The sequence below is a fragment of the Neolamprologus multifasciatus genome, chromosome 2 (genome assembly GCF_963576455.1).
Source record: "Neolamprologus multifasciatus chromosome 2, fNeoMul1.2, whole genome shotgun sequence".
NCBI classification, from domain to species: Eukaryota; Metazoa; Chordata; class Actinopteri; order Cichliformes; family Cichlidae; genus Neolamprologus; species Neolamprologus multifasciatus.
In genome coordinates, this window is record NC_140440.1 from 2,618,031 (window position 1) to 2,631,318 (window position 13,288).

Sequence of the window (13,288 nt, forward strand, 5' to 3'; positions counted from 1 at the left end):
CACCTGAACATGCCGTCTACCAGCACACTGGCGTCAAACACAAAGCAATTCTGAGAATTGTTGTAGATTTTGAGTCTAATTACACTGATCCTTATCATCTGTTGTGATAACAATCACAACAGACTACAGCTAGCATTGTGACGTAGTATGGCTTCAAAATCATTTATGCCACTGATACTGCCTCCTGCAGAGGGAAACAACATCGACTGTGTCCGAAAATTATTTTATGTTTGTTTGGCATCAGAGCAAGGATCGTTGCCATGGATACATAATAAAGTTACGTTATAGTACAGTATAGTATATAGTATAGTTTTTACAGTGAGCCGAGCTGTTTTTGCTCAGCGGTGCACACACAGAGCTGAGCATCATCATATCCCTTGCATGTTATTTTTTCCTACATGCTCACCTTGTTTCTCACCCTCTGGTTTATGCTCTTGGTAGACTGTGATGCTCATTTGGGCATTGCTTTTTGCAGGTTGTTGGTAGACACGCCCCCACCGCCATGTTTTTTATCCTGTATGCAGAGCACTTCCTGTTCTAACCGCTTGTTTGTCTCCATCTTCAGAGTGATGTCCCTCAGGAGAGGAAGCCCCGGGCGGTGCGTCCCGCTGGGCGTCTGTGCACAGAGCTTCACCGCCACCTCACCACCACGGAGGACACTGCGGCTCCTGACACGGAGGAGGAGGACGAGGAAGAGGAGGACGAGGACAGTGAGTCTGAGGAGGAAGAAGAGGAGGAGCAGTCCTCCAGCAGTGAAGCGGAGGGAGCGGCAGGCATGGCTGCTGCCCCCGCTGAGGCACCGAAGCCTCAGTTCAGCTCAGAGAAGGAGCTGCAGTCTGTGGTGGAGCTGATCAGGTACATGCACACCTACTGCCTGCCCTCGCGCAAGCAGCAGGGCTGGGATCGTAAGGACCGTGACCTGCTGCGGTCCCGGGCCCGACCTGAGGCCCCCCGCTCACCTGCCACAACCTCTCACAGCAGAGTGGTACTTGTGGCTGGTCCCGGGACCGGTGGGGGCTCGACTGGGTCAGCCAGCACCACCACCAGGAAGCTCCCCTTTGCTCGGCGAAGGGAGATGAAGGCAGACTCCCTTCTCCGCACGCTCTTGCAGCAGAGCAGCTCTTTTGATGTGAGCAAGCCTTACAGACTGCACCGCCCACCCTACTCTCGCAGCCCCGACCGAACGGGAGAACCCACTCCCTCAGGCCCGGCCCAAACCCCCACCTCCACCAACCCCAAGCCAGACCTTGATACCCCTGAGAGGAGAAGCCACTCCTCTGAGCCACCACGAAGCCTGGAGAAGACTGCAGACTGCAGCAGCTCCTTCTCAGTTCGGCGCTCACGGCGGCTGGCATCGTTTCCCAGCCGCTTTGCCAAAAGGCTGCGGCCTGAACGGGCCAGGGAAGAAGACAGGAAGGAGGGACGGGTGGGGCTCAAACTGCCGCCCACCCAAGCTGGAGGGGAAAGCGCGACGGAGACGCTGACAGGAAAGCTAACGTCCAGTGAGCTGAGTCACCCCTGCTGCCACGGTACGTCACGCACGTCCTCCTTCGTTCATGAAGGCGGGGCCTGTGAGTGTGACCTCGTCACAGCAATACTGACCTACATGCTGATGAGTTTGTACATGGCAGTGAGAGGATTTTTGTTGTGGTTGCAGAAAAGCCAGCCTGCCTGTGTCTGCCTCTCAACACAAAGTCTGCAGGGTGAGTATTCACAGCTCAGAGTACCTGTAGGTTTCATCAGGCAGGTGCACCATAGATATTTAGGCCGGAAACTTCACTTTAGGTTTACTAATGTTGAGCTGACAGCAGTGCAGAGGTGACTCAGCAGGCGTTCCACGCTGAACATACTTCAGATTATGATGCTGAGAGGATTGTTTCAGCTGTGCTAATCTAAAGCCTGTAAACATGCAAATGACTGTTAATCACTTGGAAACCATAAAAACCTGCATTCATTCGTTTCTTCCTGTTTGGGTATTTGCTTAATGATCTTAATTATAAAAAATTGAATGGTTGGCAGTTTGTCAGTGTGCGCACTGTTTGGGCTGACACTAAATTTAAGGCTCCGTGCAGGAACCCAGGGACATCACTTACCCTGCAGTGAAACGGTCTCTCACCAGTTGAGCTCACTTTTACTTCAGTATAAAAGACGCTCATGTTCATCAGAAGTTCTAGCATAAGGTAACCAAAACAGGAAGAACCATCACATTCAGGCTGCTCGCCTGTGGGTCTGATGAGATTTCAGGATAAAAGGCTTCAGCACCATCCATGGGACCATTTCTGAACTTTTAAGCCAGACCCAGATTCATCAGGACCCTGGCTGGTTTATTTAATTTGGGCAGACAGAGTACTTCTTTGAACATTATTGAATGGTGATGGTGTTCTGGGCTCTAACATGTCCTCTGCTTTGATCCGGCAGAGAGTCACAGTACAGCACCAAGGCCTTCGAGCAGACGCTCAGCGTGGACCTGTGTGGAACGGCGGGTAAGCCTCTTGCTGCTGGGGCCCCACGTGATGACATCATAGCTGCACATGCTGTTTCTCACTCATGTACTCAAGCCTTTGTCGTCCCCACTCAGGTCTCACCCCTCCCACGACTCCGCCTCACAAGCCTGTGGAAGACGAGCTGTTCAAGCCGGCAGACGGAGGAAAAGGTGGAGGTGGCGGTGGTGGAGGCGAGCCCGCCCACCCGGCTTCAAACAGCAGCGCTGCCGCAAAGACCTCGTCCTGGGCGAGCCGGGCTCACCACCAGCGGAAGCTGCCAGAGCAGACGGAGCTATACGCCCAGCTGAGGCGCATGGGTCAGGCCAGCGAGGCTGACGCCCACCGCGGCTTTGGTGACCATGACTATTGTCTGCTGAGCCTCGGCGAGAGCCGCAAGCGTAGCGCTGCCATCTTTGGCGCCATGTTAAAGGGACAAGAAGAGAGCGAGAGAGTCGGCGCTCCAACTCCCAGAGTGGCCGAGGAGGAGCAGGAAGGGAAGGAGAGCGAAGACGGGCTGGTGCACCCGGAGGCTGCAGAGCCGCGGGAGCAGCTGACATCGTCATTGTCACCCCCATCAGACCGACAGTCAGACGCCGCTACGCCGCCAGCTTCTGAAGAAGAGGCAGAGGGCTCGTCGGTGTCTCGCTCGCCCTCGCCCATCCCCCACCTGTGCCCCAACTCCCCCTCCAGCAAGACAGACTCCAGGTAAGATGGACACTTGAGGGGGGAGCTGTGGAAGGTAGAAGCAGAATCCCAGTGAGTCTTACATTGTCAAAGATCAGTGGTCATTATTTCTGGAACACAGGTTTTTTTTCTTTGCCGCAGTCACCTGTTACCTGCTCGTGTCTTTCATTTTCACCTCGTGTCTGTCTTAATCTCACATTCAACCACCCCTGCTCTTTCAGTGAGAACTCGGAGATTTGTCCTGACAACACGCAGAGGATCAAAGCCAATCCTGATGAGGTACGTTCGTCGTTCCAGAGCCTGAGCGCTGATGTAGCCACAGTCAGGTGTGCCTCTGCGTACCTGAGAGCGGCTCTGCGCTCGGCCTCCCCTCGCTTTAGTTCCCACATCTTTCAGTATTCTGTATTGTCCTTTGTCCTCACTGTTGCCATGGTTTCCCTGTTGCTAGGACAACTGCCAGGTGTTTTACATCCACAACCTGCCGAACAGCGTGACCCAGAACATGCTGAGGAAACGCTTCCAGGTTTTCGGCAAAGCAGAGGACTGCAAAGTCATCATCTGCAACGAGTAAGTGTGTGTGTGTGGGCCACCTCCCTGTCATGGAGTCTGTCCCGTGATTGGCCACAGCCCCTAAAGGTCAGAGAGGGTCACTTCCTGAGGGGCTCATTAAATGTGACTTTGAAAGTTGAATTTAATGATGGCGCCCGCTCCTGTTGTTGCAGGCAAACCCAAACATTTGGTGGTGTTGATGTAATAGTTTTGTTTTGGGGTCAGAGGCAAAGTCACTGCTTCATTGTATCCAGGATGTCACTGATGAGCTTTCTGTGTCTGCACCATGCCTTAAAGCACCAGTAAGCTAATGCACCGCCTGTCCTCTGCCGGCCTGTAGGAAGCGCTGCGGGGTGATAAAGATCCGCTCATCGGGCGTTCAGAAGCACTGGAGAGAGCGGGAAGGTGTTTTCCAGAACGGACCGGTGAGCCCGCGGAGGCTGACGAGGAAGCGCTACATAGACCTCGGTAATGAACGCACACAGCAGCTCTCACAGGTGCACTCAGTAACCTGGACAGGTGTGTCAGTCATTAGTGCTGCAGAGTAGGAGCGCTTCAGCTACCGCAGAGCATCCTCCCGCCTGTAGAGGCGGGGCACTCACCCAGCTGTGGTTTGTTTCCCAGCAGCACGCCTGACCTGAAGCTTTGCTCTGTGTGTTTCAGATGAGGCAGGTCCCGGCCCGGTCAAGAGCAAGTACGACGCAATGGACTTTGACACTTTGCTGAAGGAGGCCCAAAAGTCCCTGCACCGCTGACAGAAGAGGTCCACCGTCTGGCCAGCCTTAGTAAAGAGCATCAGCCCTGCAGCGACGCGGCTCTGCCCTCAGACTGACTCCTGGTTCCTCCACGCAAGATGACCTCGCGAAATGTTTACATTTTTACCGTTGGAATAAACCACGAGGACCTCGTTTTTTTTAAGTTCTTTCACCGGAGGACACTGCTCATAAACGAGGCGCCGCTGGGACCGCAGAGCGGCGCAGGGTCACTTCAGAGAGATCGCTTCTGTGCTGCTTTCTTGTCTGCACCGGGATGCCGTCGCCTCGCTGTGGACGAGCGGGCATGAGAGACCCCGTAGCAGATCCTTGCTATACCTGCGTGGCGTTGGTTGTTGTGGTGTGTGTCCCCATGTGTTCGTTGTTCTGTTTGTTTTGTAAAAAAAGAGAAATGCCCCTCTGAGGTCACGACAGGCAACTCTACGAGCTGCATTTGCTCGTGCGGTCGCATAACCCCAAAAAAGAACCTGCTTTGTTTCAGCGACAAATTGTGGATGTTATTAATTTTAAAATTACTGTGTGTGTGTGTGTTATGGACAAAGAATATAAGAAAACATTTAATGTAATCATTTTATGACTGAGAAAGTTTACAAATCTAATATGAAGAAAAAAAATCATGTTTTTTCCTTTTTGTAATTGTAGTGCTTCCTTGATTTGATCTATGCACTGTAAGGACGCACCTGTTTCTGCTGTCCCTCCCTCCGATCTCCGCCATGCTGACGTTACGGCTGCTGCTGCTGCTGCTGCTTCACACGAAGGCTTTCGGGATTTGGGAAAAGTGTTCCCGCACTCGTTCACACGCACTGAAATAAGATGTGAGTTTACTTGAACATGACGCCTGGAGGCGTGGCCTGAGATGGAGGCATAGGCACAGATTAGTTTGCCCACATCCATCAGAACCAGGACGAAAGTTGGAAACACTTTTCCCAGATCTTAGAGCCTCCCTGTCTCCCTGATGGGAGCCCCCCAACCGCCAATGCGTTACTGTTTACATCTGGACAGCAGCAAGCGTGAGGAAAATGGAGAGCGTACAAATCCAGCACTTTGTCCAGTATTCACCCCTTGAAGCTGCTCATCAGCCCTGTGGGGCCGAGAGCTGCCCGCGGGTCACGTGTGCGGGCCAGCCGCGGCGCGAGCCTTGCCCTCGACAGCACGCAGAAGGATCGGCTGGTCTCGTGGAATGTATTCGAGGACCTGAATGTAATCGTGGCGTTTTCCCCGTTTCTGCTCGCCCAAAGATTGTGGAGCTCTCCGGTGCTTTAAAAGGCTACACCGGCAGGGCTGCGTGAGCCGCTCCGGCCTCAGCGGTCGTCGCTTGCGGCCGATTTACATTCCCGGCGCAGCTAGCAGCAGCAGCACCCTGTCAAAGGGAGAGAGCCTCCACAGCTGCCGGCGAGGTGGCATGATATGGCCCGAGGACGAGCAAGGGGCCGGCCGAAAGGGAAGGAACAGAGCGGGAATTTCCCGCCTGCTTCAGATGAGCATCTCTACCTCACATCCATCCGCCCCCGCCCTTTGTCTGTGTACGCTCTCCCCCTCCTCTTTTATAAGTGTCTGTCACTGGTTTCTTTGCTCGGTGTTCTCGGTGTGGGGCTTTTCTCTGCTGATGGGCGTGTGGGTGTTTTTTTTTAATACTGCAACTCCCTACCACTACTAGCCACGATGGGGGGCTACTCTCTGTGTCCAGGGCCGCCTCACGGCGGTCCTCGGCGTGTCTGTTTCTTCGAGTCTCGACCATGTCCTCGTGTAGCTGAGTGTTTCGTCTTCGTCTCGTGTTTGAGTTGGACACTACTGATGCTAACCCTAACCTGGGCCGGGCCAGGGGGGTGGAGCAGGTCAGGTTACCCGTCTTTCCCTCGTTCTTCCTTGGGAACGCGTCCAATCCTGATCTCTTGCTCATCCTCGCTCCCGGCCCAACTCTCCCTCTGTCTCTCTCTCTCTCGCTCTCTCTCTTTGGTTTGAGGGTTCCGGGCCTTTCCCTCGGGCCTTTTCCTCCCACTTCTTTCTCCTTCCTCTTCCTTTCTCTATCTAATCGACTTGTTGGTAACACACAAAAAATTGAATGTTTACATCACTTGATTCTCATCTGACTTTATTAGGAACGCACACTAAGTACAAAGACGCCTTATTCAGTGTTTCAAACTAAAACAACAGCAAGCAAAGTGTCCCGGGGGGCCGCACCCCTCCCCCAAGGCTCACTGATGTCCAAAACGTATACATACTGATGGAGGAACCAGAACCCCTGAATGAGTATTTGTGCTTAGTATGTATACTACTCAAAAGTGAGAGAATGTGCTGGTTTACATGTTAAAAAGAAATATATGAGTATATAATGTGTACATAGCACTATGCCTCATTGTAAACATAAAATGTATTGTGTGTTTTTGTAAAGGTGGTGGGTCACTGTTGATTCTGAATCAGGCGGGAGGTGCTGGTTTGGGTCGGGGAGGAAATCCAACACTGTAGTTCCCTTTAGTCCGTCGCACTAGCACGTCCCATTTCTTTGCTGTTTATGAAACGATTTGTTTTGTTTTCAGTTTTCTGAAAAAGCAATTTAAGATGCAATACGTAATAATCTTCTGATTACAGCCATCCTCACATCCTGAGGAAATAATGTGTGTGGGTGGTGCTGAGGCGTACTGCCGGATGTTCTGTGCGCAGACCGCAGCGGGAGGAAAGCGGTGCGTCGTGAATGGCCATCTGAATTTACTCTTGCACAAAATTGTCACAAATGGTGAAACGGCGTTTCCCATCAAAGAGCCAATGGGAAGGAGTTTCTGTCGTGTGTCAGCAGCAGCCGATCCACACAGCGACCGGAACACGGGATGTGAGAGGGGGGAAACAAAAGGAAGCTGGCGCCGGTTTGACCCTGTTAAATATCTGCCCCTCCCGCAGAGGCACAGGTGTATGGGCGGAGTTTCTGGCTGAGGTTTCCGCCCTGCTTTTAATTTGAAAATCTGAGGCCGAGAGGGGTTTCTGCAGTCAGTCCTCCAGGTGAACGACATCAGCTACCCCCGTCTCCAAACGGCAAGCCTTAAAAACCAGCCGGGGGAACCACTAGCTTTTATTATTGCTGTTTAACCTCCTTTCCAATCCAATGTGGTTTATTATTAAATAATTACTGACGTAATTACAACTTTTTTCAATAGCCATATTATAAAAAATATATACATATATATGAATATATATTTGTGTGTTTGTGTAGATATCTAGATGATTATATACTTTCTTATAGAAAACTTTGATGTTGATCATTCTCCTGAGTGTTTTGAGAACATTTCAGCATACATACATATATATATATATATATAAAAGTGCTGTCTGCCTGGTCTAGGTCCTAGGTCAGCAGGCATCCAAATAATTTAAAAAAAACCTTCCAAAGGGAATACCCTCGTCACAATGCAATACCTTTCTTTCCACTCTTCCTTTCAGAAAAATGGGAAATGGCAAGAAAATCATTTGTTAGGCAGGTTAACCAAAAAATTTTTAAAAAGTCTTCAGTAATAAAGAGCTTGGCTCGCAGCTCGTGGAAAAACACGTAACGTCTTGGGTTTTCTACGTTGGCGACGCCGTGGCCATTAAAAAAAAAAAAAAACGCGTCCGCCCACGCCTCGTTTCACGTCTCGTCGGGTTTTTGGTTTGAGAATGGAGCCCAGCATCGACGCGTCTCTATCTGCTAAATGTGAGTTCGGAAACTCGACAAAGGGCATACTCGTTTCATCGTTTCTCATTTCTATTGATTTCCTGTCTATTTACATCTAATGACTATCAGATTCACAAATTCTTATTTTTTCTTTTTTAACTTAGTTTTTGGTAAAAGACAAAAAGGTAAATACTGCTAGTGAGATTTTATATTTTTACATATGTTGGTTTTATTTTGCGTGTCTTCTTTTTTATTTATATGCCACTTAGTTTGGATGTCTTTGGTTTTGTGTGAATTCATATGTCTGCAGAATGTGGAGACAAAGGCATTTCAGTATTTTTGAATTGTTAAAATCTAGTTTCATAGAAGCGGAGTATCTGATGTTATAAATTATATTTTAATTCATGTAAATAGTTTAAAACAGAAGATTATGGCTTCCTTTTAAACTGAATACATTTCTCTTCAGAGATTGTTTACATTATGAAACTGTAGAGATGTGCTCCTCATATACTGTATAAAGTACATATATTCATTGATTTGCCTCCAAAAATAAAATCCTAATGAACAAACCTTCAGTGCACGTGCTGCTTTTTGGCACAAACGGGCGAAGCCACCGGAACACCACCCAGGTCTCCAGTCGTTTGTCGAGGCCGAAAATTGGAGCCACCGACTCTGTCCCACGTGAACAAGCTTTTTCTGCTGTTTTAATGCAGCAGTCTGTGGTGTGCCAGCTTCAGCCCACAGTATGTTCAGTTTTCATGCTGTCGCCACCTGTCATACAGCACCGATCGCAGCAGCAGTCGTCTAAAGGTGCTTTACACAATCAGACCTTCCCTGTAAACAGCGTTTGGCGATGGTGGGAATGAAGAACTCCCTTTTAATCAGGAGAAATCTCCAACCAAACTGGGGTAAGGGAGGCCTCCCGGCTCTGTACAAATCCATCACTTCTGCACCTTGTCCAGTATTCACCCCTCAAAGCTGCTCATCAGACCTGCAGGGCCGAGAGCTGCCCACAGGTCACGAGTGCAGGCCGGCCACGGCGTGAGCTGATCCTTCTCAATGTATTCGAGGACTGGGGCGAGGAAGGCCTCCCGGCTTGGCTGGTCGGAGGCGAGAGTGGAGGGAACGGCTGGTTTCTGATACATGGACGTTGTTAGCAGAGTGGAAGTGCTTTCTTTATAGGCGGATTTTCAGAATAATACTCATGTTGTGCTGATGTACGAAGGAGAACTGCAATACTGCATCCAATACTTCCACTGCTAGAGACGGCCAGCTTCCTGTAAATGGGATCAAATAAGAATCCCTCAGTGTTGCTGGATCCAGTCCTGAGAGTAAATGTCACTTCTGAAAAATTACTGCATCTCATATTTCCAAAATCGTCTCCGGAGCCAAAAGTGGTTAAGTGACTTGGTATGTCGTGCACGGGGATGTTGAGTGCATGTCACAGTAAACTACGCTGACGCGAATAAATTTTAGTCACTGTGCCGTCCGTTTGACTGACGAGACACGGTGTCTGTCTCCTGAATCCAAACTGGAAGCTGGTTCCACACAAGAGGGGCCTGAAAACTGAAGGCTCTCCCTCCCATTCTACTTTTAAATACTCTAGGAACAACAAATAAGCCTGCAGTGTGAGAGTGTTAGAGTGCTCTAATGGAGTGATTTGGTACTATAAAGTCATTAAGATAAGATGGGGCCTGTTTATTTAAGACCTTGTATGTGAGGAGCAGGATTTTGAATTTCAGAGCTGAAAAATGCGGTTGGCTTTAAACCACCAACCACTGCAGTTCCTCTAGCATCCAGCAGAGGCAGCAGTGAATCAGTCCCATGTTAAAGTAAACATGTTTCCAGCCTGATACACAGCCTGTTCTGATCTCTATAGATAATTTCCCCTTTCACAACGGCAGGTGGCGGGGGTTCTGTAAGTCACATTACGTGTTAAAGTTTGCACATTTAGGGGGTGTGTCCTCTTTAACTGATAGGCTGATGGTGACAGGTCACTGTAACTGGATTGTTGTCACTTTGGTTTCATTTTGAGGATGGGGCGGAGTCACACCAGTCCAGATCTGGAGGATGGTGCATGCTGAGTGGGATTCGATGCAGATGAGCTGCCTGTGGGGGTGTGTTTGTGCTGCAGCCCTGCGAGTGCAGGAAAAACGGTAAAACCTTAATGAGCGTGTGCCTGGCCATGGCCTGACCTGCTCTCTCTCATACACAGGAGGACAGGCACTCTCTCCAGTCTTCCCCTGGTTAAACAGCATGCTATTAACAGGCTGCTGGCGAGTTTCCGGCTGGCTGGGCCATGATTCACACGTCACTGAGCGCACTGATGATTGCACACAAGGCAGCACTACACCAGCACTGCTGCACTCGTGCTCTTGACTCTGCTGCGATTCCCACGCCAGCAAAAACACAGAAGAACATCCCAGAACCTGATCCTGATGCGTGGGGAGCGTGGAGGCAAGAAAGGAAGGACTAAAGATACAAATATCTGCAGTTTGATGTTCTGATTGTCCAAATCCACAGAGGTGTCATCGATCCTCTCGGTTGAGATCGCGCTCTGTCGAGATCGCACTCTGTCTGTGAGCTCTATGGTGAGCCAAAGTTCAGAATTACATTCTAATTTCAAATCAAATATATTGAATATTGAAATTGGAAATTACACCCTTTGTCGTAGTGTTACCCAACAAACCACGACCACAGGTTTACGCTCCAAGCAGTGTTGGGAAGGTTACTTTTAAAATGTATTCCAGTACAGAATACAGAATACATGCCCCAAAATGTATTTTGTAACGTATTCCGTTAAGTTACTGAATGTGAGTAACGTATTCTGAATACTTTGGATTACTTAATATATTGTCATGCTTTTTACAACTACACGAATGTCGCTATCACATCCTGCAAATCCTTGTTTGTTTTTCTTTACCAATTAGCTGTTAAGCCCAACTTAATATATGTAATGTAGAGGAGCAAAGACTTGGGTATGTTTGTATAAGCTGTTTTGTCTTCTTAAAGATAATAAAAAGCACCATCATTCCTTAACATTTTTTTTTTTTATTTATAAACCTGACAAGTGGAAGAGTATTAGACAAACATAAAATATGCCACTGAAAAGTATTTACTGTTATGGTCACCAACATCACTTAGTTAAAATAAAAAGTAGCCTTGCAGAAGGAGAAAAAATATCAGCATTTTCAATGACTGTTTTCTTATTAAGACAAAAAAGGCAATATATAAAATTATACCCAAAAATGAAAAATATATTATTTTGGCATTTACTGGCAATATTATTCTTCCACCAATAATTTTAAATTACAAAAGATTTTTCAATACAACTCAGATATTCAAACTCAATGTAACAATGAGGAATTACATTTTAAACCTTACCCCTAGATATAATTTTTAAAACAGGGCAATATATGTTTTATGCAACTCAGCAACATTACCTTATGGCCATTTAACAAAGGCATGCAACAAAGAAATGTCCAAGGTGTCAGTGCTGAACTGCTTGGTTGAAAACCTTAATTGGCCCCAAAAATCAAATAATTGGCTAACAATTGCAGTAAACATATGAGGTGCTGCTTTTTGAATGCATGCCAAAAACAAATACTAAAGACTACAAAATACTGAGGTTGCAAGCCCTATCTGTGAACAATACCAAGATAGTTTCAGCAGACTACCTACATCTGTTTCGCCTAGTCTACAGTCCAGTAAAGGCGGTTGTAACGCAGCAAGAGCCTGTTCAAAGTGTTTGTCTGTCATGCGGTTACAGTGTGGGGTGAAAACAAGTCCTCCGTGGCTAAAGAGACGCTCGACAGGAGCACTTGACGGCAGAGTTTTATTGTATTTTAAGAAGAGGGCTCTGATCAATGGATATCCCTTTAATGAGGTCAATGTCTTATCTGAATCTTGAAGATACCTCTGTACCTCATCCTCTGCTGTAGAACAGGTCACCTGTGTACTCTGAAAACTGAAGAAGCTGTCATCCTCATCATCATCTTCCGGCTCATTTCCAGTGGTGCTGGTATCATTAAAAGGTTCTGTGTTGAGGAGATGAGCCTCTTCTCATGGATTCTCTCTCATCATCAGCAAGCCACCAGAGTCGAAATTTTGGGATGGTGGATGCTGCCATCCTTGCTTCATGGGAGGCTAATACAGCTGCAAATCGAGTGTCAATTGCTTTGATGATCGCTAAGAGGATGTGAGTTGAAAATTGCACTTGTGTCAACTTTTCAGATAACTTGGCTTTCAGACTGAGAAGGGTGGGAATCACATATCCGAAATAGCAGTTCTTTTCCCCCTGGAGCAGGTTGACTGAGTAGGCAAGTGGTTTCAGAATGGCGGCATACTCTTTGAGAAACACTGTCTCTTGAGGATGCAGTTTTGCCACCTTCAGTTGTTCACAGATTTCATTGAGCTGACTTTCAGCTAGATTCATTAGCTTCTCAATTGCATGGTACTCTGAGCTCCACCTAGTCACTGAAGGTACAACACATCTCATTTGGGCAATTTCTTCAATTACATTAGAAGCACCTGATGAGTCATGAGCCTTATTCCAGATGGCTGCACATTTTGCCTTTGCACTCCTATATAATTTTCTGGAAACACCCTGCTGTGAAGCAGGTTTATCAAGGTCAGTCATGGCAATGAGATTTAGTGTGTGCGCAGCACATCGATGGTGTGGTGGCAAAAAGAAGTTCACCTCCTCGTGTTCTTGCTCCTCCTCAAGTACTGTAGTGACATCATTAAATTGTACATCATCTGTGTCTTCCAGATTATCTTCTGTTTCTGAATCTCCATATTCATTGAAAGCTTTTACAAAATTGCTCCCATTGTCTGTGACTGTAGCACTAACCTTGCCTTGGATTTGGAATTCAGCATGAACCTGACTTATTTTGGCGGCAATAACATCATAAGTGTGATGGCCACTTATCTTCTCACATGCCAGTGCAGCAGATTTGCGATCCAATGTGTCTGACTCGATCCAGTGACATGTGATGCCAGTGAAACCTCTGTGATGCGCAGTCCAGATATCTGCTGTTGTGCACACATTTGGAGTATGTAGAAGAATTTCAGTTATTGCTTCCTTCATTTTTGGAAAGGTTTTCTCAATGTGAGTCACCAATGTTTTTCTGCAAACAGGACTCCTGCCCCCACTT

At 47.9% G+C, this 13,288-nt stretch overlaps 1 protein-coding gene across 12 annotated transcripts in view; it reads left to right on the plus strand.

Moving 5' to 3' along the window:
• The window catches only part of ppargc1b (peroxisome proliferator-activated receptor gamma, coactivator 1 beta), a 52,974-nt gene extending 44,273 nt beyond the window's left edge, over positions 1 to 8,701 (plus strand). For 9 of the 12 annotated variants that reach the window (XM_085175325.1, XM_085175263.1, XM_085175308.1 and 6 more), the window contains 7 exons: positions 566 to 1,529; positions 1,658 to 1,703; positions 2,419 to 2,483; positions 2,579 to 3,188; positions 3,389 to 3,734; positions 4,057 to 4,184; positions 4,380 to 8,701. In XM_085175325.1, the coding sequence (XP_085031451.1) occupies positions 566 to 1,529; positions 1,658 to 1,703; positions 2,419 to 2,483; positions 2,579 to 3,188; positions 3,389 to 3,734; positions 4,057 to 4,184; positions 4,380 to 4,383 (2,163 nt within the window). In that variant the 3' untranslated portion in view covers positions 4,384 to 8,701. The remainder of the gene's footprint in view (positions 1 to 565; positions 1,530 to 1,657; positions 1,704 to 2,418; positions 2,484 to 2,578; positions 3,189 to 3,388; positions 3,735 to 4,056; positions 4,185 to 4,379) is intronic. The other 3 variants (XM_085175340.1, XM_085175349.1, XM_085175335.1) reach the window with 1 other exon arrangement.
• Positions 8,702 to 13,288: the final 4,587 nt, after the last annotated feature.